This window comes from Megalops cyprinoides, chromosome 4 (genome assembly GCF_013368585.1).
Source record: "Megalops cyprinoides isolate fMegCyp1 chromosome 4, fMegCyp1.pri, whole genome shotgun sequence".
Taxonomy (NCBI): domain Eukaryota; kingdom Metazoa; phylum Chordata; class Actinopteri; order Elopiformes; family Megalopidae; genus Megalops; species Megalops cyprinoides.
The window spans coordinates 30,214,618-30,231,919 of NC_050586.1; the positions used below are offsets into that span (position 1 = coordinate 30,214,618).

Genomic DNA, 17,302 nt, shown 5'->3' on the forward strand with positions numbered 1-17,302 from the left:
TCACTGTTGAAAATGAAATCAGGCTATTCATGGACGTTTTATTATAGGTTTGGAAATGTTTTAAAAATTATTATTTCTATTATATTTAGAGACCTCTCAGATTAAATTTAGTTAAATTTCGTGAATTGTATATGCATTTACGATTAAAACCAGCAGTTCTGTTCGATTTCTGGAAGCATATCTGAAAGTTTCTTGGCCATGAAACATTTTCATGTGTGGTGCCTGTTAAATAAAACATGAATTTAAACACTTATTTATTTACCTATTTACTTACTTAATTACGACACGTACTACATCTCCCAGGAGTCAATGTAGCGGAAGTGCTCTCTGCTACCGGACGACAGATCTCAGCCTGGCTTGCCCTGCTGCAATCATCACTCTCTTTCCTCTAAGTTTTAATTCTGATCCAGGACTACTTTGTAACACAACCTCGACTCAAATTTCGCGTTGCAGTTAATGGGCGCAAGGTTTCACATTTGTAGCGGGCGATGTCGTGTGTATTTTATCACGCTATTTTTGATTATTCTTGCAGCACTGACCATTTTGAACTTGGAATCAAAGACACTGACTTCCTCCAATTCTACAGGTCTGCACATATTTTGCCAGCAATTAACTGAAGTCTTAGCCATTAACTTATCTACTTAGTAATGCGCTGATTAGAAATGTTGAATGTAGACTAGCGAGTAGCTGCAGTATGTACAGAATAAAGCCTATCATGTGTATCTTTTTACTTGCTGACAGGCGACTTAGCTGACTGGCTAGCATTGACAGGCTTTGTCCAGATGTTGATAATATTGACGCGATACTTCCCATAACTAGCTAGATCGCCAGCTTTCGAGGGGTTTGCTTTTGAGCGAATAACGTGATCCAACCAGCTAGCTACAGGCAGGTCTTAATCTAAAACTGAACAGTGATCTGTTGTTATCACTGGCTGTCGTCTTCTGGTAAAAATCTGTCTTGCATGCGAGCTAACTCACAGCAGTCTAGCTGAGTAGGTCCCTGGCTACATTTATAACCATAATCGCTTTACTGAAGAAAATTCATCTCTGTAATGGCTTTTCTTCTTGAACTACCTTGGTATGTTGGGTAATATAAGATAGCAAACTAGGTAGCAACAAATTGTGTTTCGGTTTGATTGCGCACACACTAGGTGGCGCCAATAGCATGCCACCCTGATGAGTGAGTTGACAGTATTGCTGGGTAGGTATGTATTTAATCATTGCTCGGTGCTCTTCTCCATGTGCGCTCCATGCGGTCATGAGAGAATCTGTTTTTAGGCAGGATGAGTGAACAGACCTTGGACTACTTTATCAGCAAAAGGCAAATTAAAGAGCGAGACGCAGCAAATATCGCGTGGTACCATGCTGCCAACAGCAAGTCCAAAATCGCCGAGGCGCTTGCAAGTAAGTCACACATTGACGTGACCCTGTACAGCCGATCGACATCGAATCCTGACAGAATTATGCCCCAGTTTCTTTACGATGCCGTTTGTCGAGCCTAGTGGTAAAGGCTATGTTCTGGTATTCAAGATAGGAATTTGCATCACCCGAGATGTACATCTGTCGCTTTAACCCTGCTGTACAAGTTGTACCTGCTTGTTTATGAGATACAGCCCTCTGGTCTTGCAAAGGTTTTGGGTTTAGGTTTAGATTCTGCAAGGATTCACTAGTATTTATAATATGTAAGTCTGCCAATACAGTGGGTTCAATAAATGGGATGAGCCATCTAGAGAGTATAAAAACATTGAAGTAGCATTGATTAAAACACCTTAGCTGTTAGGAACTTGGATATTAATTGTACATCTACATTGCACCAGTTTGGTGATCCACTTTGCTTCTCCCCAAGGCTCTGCCCACATGATAGAGGCTGACATTCTTCTGAGGGGTAATGATCCCAAGGAGCCAGTTATGGCCCATCCTCCTGAGACTGACAGTGACATCAGCCTGCGTGAATGGCTCAAGGAGGTGGTGACATCTGACAAGGGAATAAAGTTAGACTTCAAAAGGTACTGCTTGGTATATAACTGTTATATTAAAGTATTATTACAGTGCAAAGTTACATTATGTGTTTTAGAATGGCTTACAATGCCTTAGAACATATCATAACACTGACTCCATTCCATGTTTCTAGAAGTGATGTCATAATGTTCTTGTACCACAAACGGGTTAATTAGTCAGATAGCCTTGTAAATGTAAGAAAATTTTGGTGTATTTGAATTTATGTTTGAGTTATTAAATGTTGGCCATAGGTACCTTGATGCATGTCATAATCTGTCTCTAAAATACAGCCCTCAAGCAGTGGCGCCCTCTATGGATCTGTTGGAGGAAGTGCGAGGGCAGTTGCGTGGCCCTGTGTGGATAAATGCAGACGTCCTCCCTGGCCCTGGGGGGAAGGCCACGCCGCTGGAGGCCCGGGCCTTCCTGGAGGCAGTGGGCCCTCTGCATCCTGGGGACGTCCTGTCACTCGGCTGGACCACAGGCTGGAGCCCGGATGCAGACAACCCAGGTAAGCTGGCTTCCACCAGCGCTTCACACATCACTGAAATGTTGCTGTGAAACAGTCACTGTCTCCCTCGGCTTTCTATGTGGGACCTGTTCTAAAATGCAGGTTAAATTCGAAAACAACAACAACAACACATATAAAGTGAAAGTGGATCCGTGAAAGCTGTTTACTTTCAAAAAACAAAAAAAAAACATGAGAGGTGGTATCGCTTTCACTTGGAATGACCAACTCTCAGCTCTCCTGTGGGTTTTACTTATTGTTGCTGCCTTGTTGACAAGCCAGTTGAGACAGAGACAGAAGCAGGGTCAACAGGTTAATAGGGGATTACTTCATAGCTGAGGGTAGGCATGCCTCAGTGGGTAACCTTTGAGCCTTAAGAATGAGTGCGTGAATAGTCTAAATGAGGGTATAGTGGTGATGTATGTCTCTGGTTCACTCACCCTGACTGCACTGTCAGGCTACAGCTGGGAGATGGTGCGGGAGATGGAGGAGGTGTGCGGGGCCCTGAAGCAGCCGGTCACCTTCCCTGTCCGTGCAGCTCTTCTACCCCAGTCCTTCCCTCAGCTCCAGTGGCTCCTTCAGCAGTCTGACAGGTAAGCTCCAGCGTGGGTGTACCTCAGGTAACATTCACAGTCTCCCAATGGGTCTGCGATAAGGAGGGAATGATCAATGCCACTCAATGCTTGTTTGCGTCCTGCACCAAAACAGCATTTCCCACAACAGTCCCAGAATGTCTGCTCAGTCTGCTGGGTTTTGTTCCAGTGCGACAGCTGGCTTGTCTGGAAAGCTCTCTTCACTGATTTGGGCCTTTGTAACCAGTTGGTGCCAGGGAAAACAAAGCAAGGATGCAGTCAAGTGCAATGTTTTGCTGCTTGACTAGAGTATAAACCAGCAGACACAATGATACTTCAGGACCTGGACAGGAAAACATGGCCATCTGTTTTGAGAAGTGTGTCTTGAAAAGTGGCTGGTAGGGGACAGACAGTGGAAGTGTAAGCCTGTATGGGATGGTGGGAGCTCGGGACACCCAGGTGTTAAGATGGTGCAGGGTTGATTTAGTGGCGTACTCTGATGATCATCAAGCTGCGAGTTTTAATGTGCGCCCGCAAGGCCGGAGATTGGGCTCAGCACACTCCCTGGCAGAGTGCTTCGGCAGGGTGGGAAGCGGTGCATTCTGGGTGAGTGGAAGAAGGAGCGGTAATGATTTAATCTCCTTACCGAAGCTGAAGGAGCCTCGCCCATCTGCTCTCCACTTTTCCCCTGCTAAGGATGTGATCCTGCAAGTTAATGGCTCCTTCAGCCTGACTTCTCCAAGTGAGCGATTCAGACAGGAACACGAGTCCTGCAGCCGACCTCCCCAGAGATACGTTTTGAGTGGCAGTTGTGCAGTTTGGTATTTAGGTGACCTTTTTTCTCATTTATTTACTTTTTATTCCATTTTTAATAGTGCACCGACATGACATTTTCTAAAGCACTCACCGTTGGTCAGTGAATAAAAATGCCTCCTAATTCATTTCGATTTTCCTGTGACGTGAGCAGTTAGACGACCGCCTTGCAAACAGGACAAAATGGACCCAGAGTTCATGATGTCTTAAACAATGAAACTGAAACAAAAAGTTGTTTGGGGCTTTGGGTCTCACTTTCTAAGCTCTCATAGGATGAGCTGCATCTCACCACAGAAAAAAATTATCTTAACATAAAGTCTTGCTTACTGACCTCTCACAGGTACAGCCTGACTGTGTGGACAGGTCAGAGTGACAGGCTGGTGATGGAGGACCTCCTGGTCTATAGACAGAAGGTAGACAAGAGCAGGGTCTACTATGACCTTCTGGAATCCCAGAGTAACACTTTCAGGAATCTCCCAGGTTACTCTTAAAACGCCAAGGACTTCTGTCTGAACAGTACATGGATTGGCCACGGACAAGAGCACAGTCTGCTATTACCTTCTGGAATCCCAGAGTAGCACATTTCGGAAACTTCCTGCCTACTGTTAAAAGGGCAATGGAAGTCCATCTGAAAAAAGCAAGAGGAGACCATCTGCATTTGTGCAGTAATGTGGGCCCACTTCTGGTTAAAGGGAACAAATGAACGGTCCAGAAAGAAGAATAAAATGCGTAAACCTTTCCCTGCTCAGATTTCCCTAATAAGTGTCATTTTACTGATGGCTTAACAGAATAAGGCTGAATCTTACCCTGTTATAATAAGGCTTTTTTAATAAGGCTCAGTTACCCTTTTAAACAGTTTAACATTAGGACTACATTCACTGTTAAGTAGTAGTAGACATAAATAACAGGAAGTAGTTAACATCCGTTTGAATTCTAGTCCACTAAATTCCACAAGGAAAAACCCTCTGGATCTACCTCAAGTTTAGAAATATTTCATAGCTTCTATTATGTCTCAGTAACAAATCATGTTAAGCCATAATTAAAAATATTTTTCAACTGTTCTTTATTTCACTATATTTTCTTTGTTGTTTTTGCTTTGCACTACACATAAGGATTAGGGGTTACCTTAGAAATGGGTATAGCCTGTCCTTTCGCCATATCTCTTTGTGTAGTGGAAAAAACCCACAACAGGTTGTATGATATTTTGAATACTGGGGAAATAGAAGGTTATGGAGTTGTATAATAAAGTATTTTAAAAACACTGGACGGTGTGTGTCTTTCAGTGTGGTGTACATGTGTGGCCACAGCCTGATTTTGTTTGCACAGGAGATGCGGCAGAAATTGCACACTTTTCATGCGTTCAATCATTTCAAAGTGGAGATTACTGTTATTACCATGGCAATCATGTGCGGTTCATCAGCTCATTCAGGTGAGAGCCCTGAATGAACGCGCTGGACTGTGACGAGTACCTGTCATTAATAGCCCAGTGGGTATCGACTGTCTGAGAGGGCGGTAAATCTCTGTGATGAACAAACAAATCGCACCTCACCTCGCTGATTGCACGGGTCAATAAAGGGCCATGATGAGACTCGTGCCCGCGGAGCGTTTCGAAGTGAGCCGTACCTGGGTGAACTGACTGTCGTGTTGCTGTGCTTCTGAAGAGCGGTGTATGTGTGTTGCTCGTTTCGCTCTGTGTTTGCAAGCTTGTGATGACAACTGCACGTCTCCCTGCATATGTGTGTCTGGCTGTTTACACAAAATGTGCTTGTGTTTCATTACATCTTGACTCATCCTAACTATATGTTGGACAAAATAAAAAGGAAAGTTCAGAGGTGCTGGCTGACTTGAAGAAAAACACAAAAAGTGCATGTTTGGGGTCCCTGGACTTGATGGGATGCCTCTGGTTTTGGTTTCATCCAAAGCCTTCATTGCAGAAATGGTTTCAGTATTAAGCTGAACCAATGCAGTTCCCTGTGTGCTGGAGGAGCTCAGGGTATTCATTTGCAGCACCTGATCAACTATTGGTTTACCCCTGATGTAGGTTCTGACATCCTGTGATGATTAGACCTAGAAAGAAAAATGCATCTTTCACAACAATTTCATTTTGACTGTGGCAATTCAGCCCTAGAAACCCTACTGTCTCGTATTCAGTTGCTGGCTTACTTAGTGAGTGCTGCCCTACTGCAATGTCTGTCCCTTTGTTTTGCATCTCGATCACTAAAAGGAGCTAATAAGTGGGATCCACAAAATGAGATGTGGTTCTTGAACTGTGCCTGTTCTTGACCCTTGTTTGACTTGATTCATTGTCACCCAGACAATTTAGAACTACGAGGAACTTTGATTTAAGACCACAGTCATTGATATGTATGCCTTAATGGACCCTTTGTCTACATTAGCGTGCATGTGCTTCAGTCTGCTTGTTATTGCAGGGATGGAGCGCGTTTCATAACGTTTTTATAATTAAAAGCCTAAATGTGTTAATTACGAGAGCCAGTGGAGCTGCTTGGAGCCCACGGTTCGGTCTGACTCACGAATGGAGCAGAAGGGAACCCACTTCACATCTCCACAAGATGGTTACTCATGCTGCTCGAACCGGTGCACTCCAGGACCTGTCCTGTTCGAGCCAGCCGCGATGATGGAATGACAAGTGTTCCCGTAACAGTCATCAGTGATGTTTGCAATATCAAGCATAGTATTAATTCTGGGAAGTAGTTGAACATATTTGTTTGGTTTCAGTGAAATATTTGCGCAAAAAAGCACAGTGCTGTTAAAAACCTTCCTTTATTGTATAAAAGGTGGTGACAGCCTTGACCCTCTTAGCAGAAACATGTCACCTGTGCTGAGGAGTATTTTTGAAAGGAGCCATTCTGGACCTGACTCCTCCCTTGCTTCCTGAATCAGGGTTTTCAGTGCTACTCTTGTTCTGTAGAAGCCTTGGAATGTGCCATTGTGCCGTCTCCTCAGTGGAAATGATTCCACAACACGTCACAGCAGTGTGTGATGTTCCACGTTTCCATGGTCAGTGTAAATAAGAAGCACTCTTAACACGCGTCATGTTTGTACTGTGACTTTGTGTGTGGGTGGGTAGCAGACACCTCTTTGGATCACAGGCCGAGTGCCTTTTCAGGATCTGTGACATCAGAGGATGTGGTGCGTGACCCAGGAAGACCAGAGGATCACTAATGGGGTGTTAATGAGTTATCTGGTTTGTCTTGATGTTTTCATTTTGAAGACTTGCAAAAACTGATGAATAACTTTGTTGGGGTTTCACTCTCTTTGGATATAAGAACTGATAATACTTCTCCCTCCCTTTCTGGGCAACATTTCATGTAACACTGATTGTAATAATATCCGTTGTTGCATTACCGGTCAAGATTTTCTGTGTTTCTGATGCGGTCTATGTGAGATCAAGAATTGTATTTCCTGTTACCCTGTTTGAAATACAAGCTAAACATCCTACAGCTGATACAAGATAAACATCTCAGAGTTGAGTCTGAATCTTTTTGTAAGACTGAATTGGTAGTTTCAAGAACAAACAGAAGAGACTGAGAGCAGGGAAATGAGCGAGCGGAAACACTGATTCAGCAATGCAGTTTTTTATTATTTGCAGTGGATGACAGCATGTTTTGATCGTCTCTGAAATGGCGGAACGGAGTGCTTCCTTGTTCCCTCACTCCTGTGTGACTATGCCGTGCTCCCACCCACCACGCACGTTGCTGTCACAGGCTTACATAATGCACAAGCTGCCTCTTATGGTCAGCGACAGAATAACAAGGGCTGATATGTGTGAATGAATACATAATTACACCCCTGAAAGGCAGGTAACGTGTGGACAGTCACTCTGCTCTGGAAACAGGAAATGTCTAAATACTAAGTTTCCGGACGTGTGCCCTGATACAGTGCCAACACGGGACTGTCCTTGATTTATTTTTTTAGGTCGATTAATTTTGTCATCACACAAGAGACATAGAAATAAACTCTCAGACATTTCTTTGTCATTAAACAGAATAGTCCTAATGTTGGGTATCGGTCAGATATTGTCAGGAAAATTTATTTTAAATAGATGTGACATTTCTTAACAAGATGTGAACACCTGTATATATGCTAACAGCTGTATATTCTGAGAAATTTCAATTTCAATAGGAGGTTGTACACAGTTTTTCTTGTATTAATGTATTAGTCCTTGATTTGAACTTTTACAACCCTGTGTTTGTTGACAAGCGTGTGTTAAAACAGTGATTTTAACTTCCACCTCATTTGTTTGCGGTGCTAATTGACATGCACTTAAGCCTACTTTATCTTCTGTTTTGACAGTTAGCCGTGCTTTCCCTGAGAGTCCATGAAAGCTTATTTGCTGACTGGAAATAAGATTTCAATTCCTTACTGTCAAACCCACCATTTACCACAATACAAGTGTAGTGATAAAACTACAGGAGCCTGTGTTTATGACAGAAGATGTCTATTTTGTATCTTACTGTACCATAGATGCCCAGCTTTCAATACTGTAATCCAGTGACTGAATCTCACTCATTGGTTTTGTTGGTATGAACAAACTTTACAACAAATGTGTCTTCACGTTTTCTCTGTAGAATGATGATCACAACATCTTTCTCCAGTCTAAGACAGCTAATTTTGCTAATGACAGCAAATAGCCTTTGATAGGTTATGACTGTGCAATGACCTTCTCAGGACCACAAAACACATCTCCTATTTAAAGTGTCTCGCCAGATCAACACTTTTCCTCTGTTTTCCTGTACTTGAACGAATCTCAAGTAACGATACAGTCATTTTGATGAAGTAGAACCACCTCAAAAGTATCCCATATTGCTGGTGGATATCATTTGAATGGTTTGTTTGAACACGATACAGACACTAAGAGAGATGGGTTTGCGATAGAGTACCACGGGCAGTGAACCAGAGCTACAGCACGAATACAGTGATGCGATCACAGCGTTGTTTCTGGGGGTGGCCTGGGACCGCGGGATCAGTGGCCGAAGATCTCCTCGAAATTAGCCAGCTGTTTGATCTGCTCCGTCTGCATGGAATGACGTCTCAGCAGCATCTTCTTGGCCTTGAGATCCCGAGGGAAGCTGGGGGCACAGGGGATCAGGGGTTTGGGCCCCGGAGTGACGGAGCCCCCAGGTACGGGCTTCACCAGGCCGCCGCCGCTGCTGCCACCGGGAGCCCCGGAGGTGCCGGCGGCGTTGACTCCAATGTCAGGGATGGGCGTGTGCGGGTTCAGTGGAGGCAGGTACCCAGGCCTGGTCTGGGAGATGTGATCCAGGAGCAGGGCCCCTGAGCCGCGGCGCTCCAGCGCGCCGGCACTCCTCCGTGACATGCTCTCCAGGGATTCCCGGGAGCCACACAGCGTGGAGGAGCGCGTGGACACCAGCTTCCTCTTCTCCGCTGCGCCCCTGCAGTCCTCCAGCGGGTGGCTGCTGAACTGGGGCAGCTGGGAGTCGGAGCTGTAGTGGTCCATCCCGATATTGCGCCGCTGGACGATGTTGCGCAGGCTGGACACGGCCAGGTTGGGGAGGCAGTCGGGGTCCTTGTCCACGGGGACGGGGGCGGCACCGGCGCTGTTGCGGTGGAGGTCCGGGTGCGAGGCGGAGTGCGAGGAGGAGATATCGTCGTACGACATCTTGCGGCCCAGGCCTCCTGCTCCTTTCCCCCGGCCCCCGTTGGCACCGGCCTGCTCCAGGGCCCTGCTCAGGCCTGTGGCGTCTTTGACGTCGATGCTCTGGTGGCGGGTGATAGGCGCCTTGGGGAAGGTCAGCCCATTGATCCTGAAGGAGAGCTCCTCCTCGGGGGTGATGTCCAGCAGGTCCTCCGTTAGAGAGCAGGCCTTGTTCTGCTGCAGGAGCAGGGTCGGGGGGATCTTCAGCCAAGGCTCGGAGTGCAGCCTCTGCAGATGCAGGAGCTTGGCCACGCCACTGTGCATCGGGTTCAGGTCGCGCGTCGGTGACCCGGGCTGGGAGGAGGTGGCGCTGCCGGGACCCCCCTGGCAGTCCTTGAAGCTGAAAATGCGTTTATCCCCCTGGGAGGTGGTGGCCAGGGGCGAGGTGCGGAACTCAATTTCAGAGGGAGACATGCAGGCCAGGGGGGAATAGTGGAGACGGTCCTCCAGGTCGGGAGGCGGGGGCACGTTGAGGTACTGCTTGGTCATCTGCCGGCCGGAGGGCAGCTTGTCCGTGGTGATGATGATAACCTCCTTCCCCTTGGCCTTGCAGGCATCCAGCAGCACCTTCAGGGTGTCCTTGTCATTGGCGTTGACTGCGTAGACCAGGGCGGAGGAGCTGGAGTGGTCCTCCAGGCTGGGGTCGGCCCCGCTGGTCAGCAGCAGGGACACCACCTCCACGCCGGCCCGCTCCAGGCAGGCATGCATCAGGGCAGTCTTCCCGGACTTGTCCTGGATGTTGGGGTCGGCACCGTTCTCCAGCAGGTACTTGACCATCTTGGCCTTTGGCACACTCTGCTGGTCGGCGTGCTTGGTCTTGCAGGCGACCATAAGTGGCGTCTCCCCGCGCTCGTTGCTCTCGTTGATGTAGGCCCCGCCCTCCAGCAGGAGGCGGGTCAGCCGAAGGCGGCACAGGTAGACGGCCTTCAGGAGGGAGTTGCCGTCCGTGCGCACCTCCATCACGTCCTCCATCCCTGCTAGGCTGTCCACATCATGGGAGCTGGTGGCGTTGCTCTCTTACAACCTGCGGAGGAAGAACCAGAAAACTTTCAGTTACCTTGGTACTCATTTACAGTGCATACATTCATTCATTATTTAGGACCGTTTGTCAGACCACACAGTTCGAAGTATGATTTGACAGTACCTGCTGTAAGGCTGACAGAACAAAAGAAGAGAAAAAACAGCATGTTTATGTTGACAGAAGCTACAGGTAACATGCAAGCATAGAAATGAATTACTCTGTATTTCAACACAAAAATGGCTGCAAATGCAGGGCCGCTTTTTTCCCCTCACATTTGTTCTGTTGTATTAACTTTTCATTCTTTCAGGGGGATGTGACAATTCTGCAGATCTTTGTAGTTGGCCCATTGTTCTTTGAAAGGTATTTTTCACCACAACCTTGAAAGACAATGTTTTATGCCTTTATTTAATTGCAATTATGTAAAGTACCCTCTTGGAAATGTGCTGGAACAAAGCATTCTTCTCACCGGGGTAATTATTCAGCAGTGCAAACTGTGCAACATTACTGGCCGTTATCTTTCTACCCCTCGACTTTCGGCCGATTTGTGCCCGTCCCGCCCCGCTGTACTTTATCGATGGAAACCAGAATGGGGCTGGAATAACCTTGGTTTCATTGTTCCCCAACATCGTCAGACAGCGTCTGTCATTGCGAAGGTTCCTTTCAGGCGAGTTTGAAAAGGGCGCAGCGCTCGAACTCCCTCTCTGCGGAGGACAACGAAACACTTCAATCTCCTTTTGTCAAGCTGGCCTTGCCTCTGCAGCTCTCAGAGCTTGTCTATAGACTTACAGAATGTCATGGCTGTCTCAGACTAGGAGACAGAGAGTGTGTGTGTGTGTGTGTGTGTGTGTGTGTGTGTGTGTCTGTGTGTGTGTGTGTGTGTGTGTGTGTGTGTGTGTGTGTGTGTGTGTGTGCGTGTGTGTGTGTGTGTGAGTGTGCGTGTGTGTGAGTGTGCGTGTGCGTGTGTGTGTGTTGAATTTGTCTATGTAGCAAACAGAAAGGGAAAGTGAAGAGTGCGAATGGTAGCGGACCGGCTTGCGCAGGTACAGTCTGTGTGGGAGGTGAACAACAAGACATGATGAGGTTTTTTTAAAAAAAGAAGCAGCATTTCAGTACTTTTTTTAAATCTCTTTTTTTTTCAAACGAAATAGACTATCACAAGGTTAGGAATGCTGGGAACACTGGGAAGGTTAAAAAGGGAGAGCCCTTGAATGAAGGAGAACGTCACTGGAAAATCAGCAGGGCTAACATCTCTGCAGGGCACAAGGGGTGTCCATGGAAGGCAGGGGCTAACACACATGGACAGACCACCATCAAAGCTTTTCAGTTTCTTGAGTATCTACTGTGATCAACTGTGTTTACTGTGTTCTATGAGTGTGTAACAGGTGCTGTGTTGCCTAAACAGGTCCCTCCCTCTACATCTCAGCTGATGTATTCTGACACTGAAAAGTCTGCCATGAATTGCCATAATAATAATAATAACAATAGTATAAACAATGTGTATTTCATATCTCACAAACCTGTATGGTTTGTTGGTCATGTGATATTGATAGGTACCTTGCTCAAGGATGTGGCGACAGGGGATTGGCTGTCATAACTGTCCAGTCCAGAGAGCAATGCTGGTCATCAAAGGCTGTGCCACACCTAAGTAGAAGTAAAAGCCAGAAACAGCTGATATTGTAGGGAGCCTCCCACAATTGGTCCATATGCAAATGTGCAATGCAAACCAGCTCATCAGCATTCTGATTTACAGACAAGACTGTGAGTTGCGACAGACAGAAATGTCCATTTAACATCTCCAAGGTTTCATTCATTTTGTGAACGAGAACCAGGGAAAAAAACACTGAAGAGCCATTAGCTTGAATGAATATTTATACATCCCACAGTAAATGGACAATTAGCATTCAGTGATTTCTTTTCATCTTGAAACTAAACTAGATGCTCAACAAGATGCTCCCTCATTTACCCCTAGCACAAGCAACTAAGCTACTGTCTGTGCTGGGGTTTTATACAAAATCAGACTGTACCAGGAGTGTAGTTTGGGTTTGGTGAGCTGGCTACCTCTTTTACGCAGGATTGGTTCACATATCAATCGTGAGACATTTTTATTTCCTATCATGGGTGCCTGGTATCTGACAGCCACACAGGATGGCATTTAAACTGTTGCCTGCACAGCTCTCTGTCTGTCTGTGGCCTTGAAGCTCCCACGAACAGAGAGAATTCATAATGACTGCCCACTCCCTCGGAGAGAAGCACAACAAACTAGGATCTTTCAGGTCGGCGTTTACGTCTGGGGGTATTGTGAGACTGAGGGCGTGGTATTTCAAAAAAAAATTAAAAAAATAATAAATAAAAGCTTCAACAGCACTGCAATCCTTGAGTGAACAGATTGTCAGGGCCCATGTAAGTTGCCAGGCATATGCCCCAGCCAGTGGCTCATAGTTTCTGAGCTTATTCACAGTTGAATGCACTTATTATTATCCATCTGATCTGCAGGTGCTTCTGTCCCTGGCACCTTACATTTAATCTGTTCCTACAGCTGGATATTGCCACAAACGACTCAAGCATCTTACTCAAGGGTACAACAGCAGTGTGCTACCTGGTGTTTAACTGCGACCATCCAGATGCAATCAGGGTTCTCTAACCAGCATGACAGATTGCCATCCCACCCAAGATTGCTCTTAAACAAGACTTTACCAAAGCCTGCTCCTAATGAGATCTGATTCTGAGCAGGAGCCTCTGTCACACTGCTGAGGAAATCAAATAAATGTTAAGCCATAAGTATTCCTTAGAGGCCTTTGCAAGGTCATTGTAGAAACAACCGTAATATTTGGTGATCACATCACATCGTTTACAAATTCAGATTTTTAGGTTGTGTTGGTCTAGACACTGAATCGGCTATTGACTAATCGAAACAAGCGTGTGGACAGTTGTTTTTTCTTCCATCAGGGAGTGTTCTGATTAAGTGAGCTATCATTGTCTGATTTACCAGCTGCAAAGGCAGAGGGATGGGAGTGGGGGTGGGGGTGGGGGTGGGGGTGGTGGTGGTGGGGAGTTGATTTAATCGTGAGAACCAGGTATGCTTTCAGGTAAGAGGTCAAACCACTTTATGCCTTTAATCTTAAACAAAGTAATTTGTAATTTCATCTGCGTGTAATCTCTCTGGTCCTCTCCACCAGGAATGCATGAATAAGACCTACATCTTCACATGAGCACACGATTAGTTGATAATCACAAAAAAAGGCAGCCATCAATGTTTCAAAGCACTAAGCAAATTGCGTTATCTGACTGCCAACATCGTTAGTTCAAAGAGCCCGTTGTATTGGTTTTGAATCAGAGGAAAATAAACACCAACCACCTGGTTATCTTGAGAACATAGTCTCTGGGATTTGTGTGTAAAGCAAAACCATAAAACGGGAACCAGATTATTTCCTCTGAAGGCTGCATCCCAGCTGGCCTTGTCGTACACGCTCTCCCTATTTCCTGTTCTTGACAACAGATCTAAGACCAGCTTGCCCACCGCACCCATCCACACCTCAACATTTTTACATTTAGAATTTTGATTCTGATCCAGGAGCAGTTGCTAGAGGCGGAAAGTATCATGCCAGCCAATAGGAGCTCTTGTTCTGCATTATTCCAGTGGTAAATTATTAACAACAGTCACAACTGCCGTTTCACATGTCCTCTCCACAGGTTGGTGTTGTCCTCCACCCTAAGGTCCTAGTTATGTTAGGAGTTCAGCCAGGAATCAAAACGGCTTGTTTAAATCTGTTTAAGTTTGTCATTATTTCTGGGCACCATTTTCATTACTGTACAGTCCTCTGTTAAGACTGTTCGTTCATCCACCATGTGAAAGATTATTTTTTCAAGTTGCATGCTCTGTTCAAAGACATCAGAGCACTTCACTCACAGTGGTTGGCATGCATTGATTTTTTTAATGCAGTGATTAGTTCTGGATTCTGAATTAAGATCTCTTACAAGTGGACCTGAGGGCTGTGGTTTGTGTCTCTGTGGTCTCTCTGCTGGGTAGCAGGGTCCTCATTCCAAATCAAAATTGGTAATGAAAATGCCTGGAATAGACTCCACTGTTGCATCTCCTATGAACAAAATGTTGGATGTTTTAAAGCCAGCGTGTCATTAGATAAGTCTAATTGTTTTGGATAATCTCTTACAAAACAAAATAATGGTGAGAATTTTTCACTCTTTTTTTCCTCTGGACTTGCTCTCTCATTTAATAAATAATTTTCTCTTTCTTTTACTTGATTGTTTTGCCATCCCACTCAATACTCCTTGTCAGCTGTTATCAACAATTGCAAGTTGTGTGTAGTGTTTGGGGTGTGATTTCGTAAAATTGCAGCTTTGGAAGTGTGTTTTAAATGAATGTTTTGCATAATTTGCACCCAGCCATGCCAGAGACATAACTGAGGTCATGGTTTAGATATTCAAAACAAATATGCTTCTAAACAGGGTGAATTACAGTCAAAGCGCTGTGCACAGCATAGTTATTTGCCCCCATAAAGACATTCTGACGTTTATAGCTAGAGTTAGTAATTTTCCTCTCAAAATAAGGGGCTGGGATTTAATGACTTCTGTCTTTTTAAGGTGAAATTCTTCCCATCTACATTAACTGTGCTCTTTCACAAGAGAAATGCAATTCCCTCTCTGACAGTTAAAAACTAACCTGAAAGCAAGTAAAAGCATGTAAAACTCCTGGGAATTTTCACCACAGGCAGTCCAACCATCTACTGTCCTCATAGTTGTAGGTGTATCACCGAATGCTGAAGCAATAAAGAAGAAAACAATCTTGCTTCCTCTAAAATGAGGCTCATTAGCCCCTTTTCTATTCTTCCACTTTCCATCAAAGCATTAAAGCCAGCAGAAAGCACAAGTGTGTCACACACTTCCGTCCCTGTCAGCCTTAGGGACCTCTTCAAATGCAGGGAGCACTCTAATGCAGAGAGGCTAACGAGAGTGGAGAGCAGAGAGGCAAACCCACACAAAACACGCCAAGAGAAGTGGCCCCTAAAAAAATCATTCCTGCCACAGCCATTCACCGAAAGCAGGGAGAAAAAAACAAGAAACCTGGTGAAAAAGCTCTGGTTCTCATCAACAGCCTTCACAAAAAAAGGTTCTCAGGACTAATTTGGCGAATGGACAAAAGTTGGTCAAAGGAAGACAGTGGGCAAAAAAGTAAGTATTCGGCAGCTACAAATATTTATCTTTACATAGTTCTACCTCTAAATATAAGTCCTCTTCAAATCTCCAAATCCTCACAAAAGCTCAGTGTACATCGGGTACATAGGTTGCATTGAAGTTGTAAAATATGTATGAGATGCACAGGAATCTACTTACCTGTAGATCTTCGTCATGAAGCTTTATAAGCCCTGGACACTTTCTCTGGGTGTGTTACATCTTGGTGAAGGCTTGGATAATCCAGCGTGTGAAACTAAGACACTTCTGTTCAGATATTTAGGTTAAATGTCCCAGCGATGAAGAACATAAATACATTTAAGAGGGGGGTACTGAGATTAAGAGGTCTCTGTGTGTGTGCGTGTGCGTGCATGTATGTATGAACACTGACTGAGCTGAGGCGGACGGACAGACTGTGATGCAAGAACAGGACAGGTGTCTGGATTCTCAGGTCTGAATGCAGCCAACCGCTCTGAGAACGAGAGGGAGAGAAGAGAGAGAGAGTGAGAGTGAGAGGGGGAGAGAGAGAGGAAGAGGAACGGAGAGAAAAACAGAGGCAGGAGGGAGCCGAGAGGGAGGGGGGCAGTCACCGCTGGGTAGAGTGACAAGAATCAGGCTGTGAGGATGTGGCCTCTCCACAGAGTGACAGAAAAGAGCCAATAGGAGAGGTGCTTTCAAGGCCCACTCTGTCAACATGAGGTGTGAGGTTGCTGTGCTCTTAGAAAGACTTTGTGCACAAGTGGTTGTTTTCCTCTTCTTTTCACTGCCTTGTTCTCTATCTGCACAGTATGACCATTCTGGTAATGTCATTAACGTCAAATAATTCCATCAATCTCATCTGAGTTCCCATGCTTCCATTATTCTGGGGATGTGTGCGTACGCAGGTTACATTCTCCCTGACGTGGAAGAAGTGTGTTAATGACCATTCTGCTGTGTAATTGGCCTTTTCATGATTGCTAAAATAATACTTTTAAATGTTACTTTTTATGAAAAAAATTATATGAAAGTCATCTGTGTATTGAGGCATTAGTATTTCATAGTATTTTTTGTGCAGAACAGAATTACCTTACATGCTTTCAGTGATGTTATGTGAATTATAAACATACTGAAAGCTGTTGTACCTGCAGCTGTTGTATATCAATTGTGAAATGCTGTGAATTGTGATGATTTCTTAATAACCCTCAGCAACACATAAAAACCTTCTTTTATGCCATCACTGTTCTCTGACCAGATAGATGGAGGTTTTGCCATCAGAGGTCATTAATGAGCAGTCATTAATGGGCACTAAGAGAGGAAACCACATACAAAAAAGGTTTATTTTTTATGCGATGGCCTCAACAGGGCCATGTAGCATGGATGAAACTGACCTATGTCAAGATAGTGTTGATTGACCACTAAATGTCATTTTGCTAACTTAAGTTCCAAATGAGAGGGGAGGAGAATTTTTAGACAGTCCCTATGTAATCAACAAACCCACCCCATCCTCAAGTTTAAGAAACCCACTCACCACTTAATTTTCCTGTCAACTGT

The 17,302-nt window shown here is 45.1% G+C and overlaps 2 protein-coding genes across 3 annotated transcripts; one reads left to right on the top strand and one right to left on the bottom strand.

Annotated features, from left to right (window-relative positions):
• Window positions 1-329: 329 nt before the first annotated feature.
• fam151b (family with sequence similarity 151 member B) lies at window positions 330-4,515 on the top strand. 2 transcript variants are annotated; one of them, XM_036526459.1, is made up of 6 exons: window positions 330-586; window positions 1,278-1,403; window positions 1,846-2,005; window positions 2,288-2,505; window positions 2,960-3,095; window positions 4,228-4,515. In XM_036526459.1, exons 1-6 carry the CDS (start codon window positions 457-459, stop codon window positions 4,376-4,378), a joined length of 921 nt encoding a protein of 306 aa, XP_036382352.1. In that variant the 5' UTR covers window positions 330-456; the 3' UTR covers window positions 4,379-4,515. The 2 variants fall into 2 exon arrangements, with proteins under 2 accessions (XP_036382352.1, XP_036382353.1); XM_036526460.1 differs by lacking the exon at window positions 330-586 and having other exon boundaries at window positions 1,186-1,403.
• Window positions 4,516-8,871: 4,356 nt separating this feature from the next.
• ankrd34bb (ankyrin repeat domain 34Bb) lies at window positions 8,872-10,536 on the bottom strand. Its single transcript, XM_036528057.1, has one exon. It carries the CDS (start codon window positions 10,534-10,536, stop codon window positions 8,872-8,874), a length of 1,665 nt encoding a protein of 554 aa, XP_036383950.1.
• Between the last annotated feature and the right edge of the window lie 6,766 nt (window positions 10,537-17,302).

Excerpts from the sequence above, each read along its gene's own strand:
- ankrd34bb (XM_036528057.1), bottom strand. The coding sequence starts at position 10,536 with ATGGAGGACGTGATGGAGGTGCGCACGGACGGCAACTCCCTCCTGAAG.
- fam151b (XM_036526459.1), top strand. The coding sequence starts at position 457 with ATGGGCGCAAGGTTTCACATTTGTAGCGGGCGATGTCGTGTGTATTTT. Across the intron at positions 2,506-2,959 it reads CCCGGATGCAGACAACCCAG|GCTACAGCTGGGAGATGGTG; the intron begins GTAAGCTGGCTT and ends CTGCACTGTCAG. Across the intron at positions 3,096-4,227 it reads CTCCTTCAGCAGTCTGACAG|GTACAGCCTGACTGTGTGGA; the intron begins GTAAGCTCCAGC and ends GACCTCTCACAG.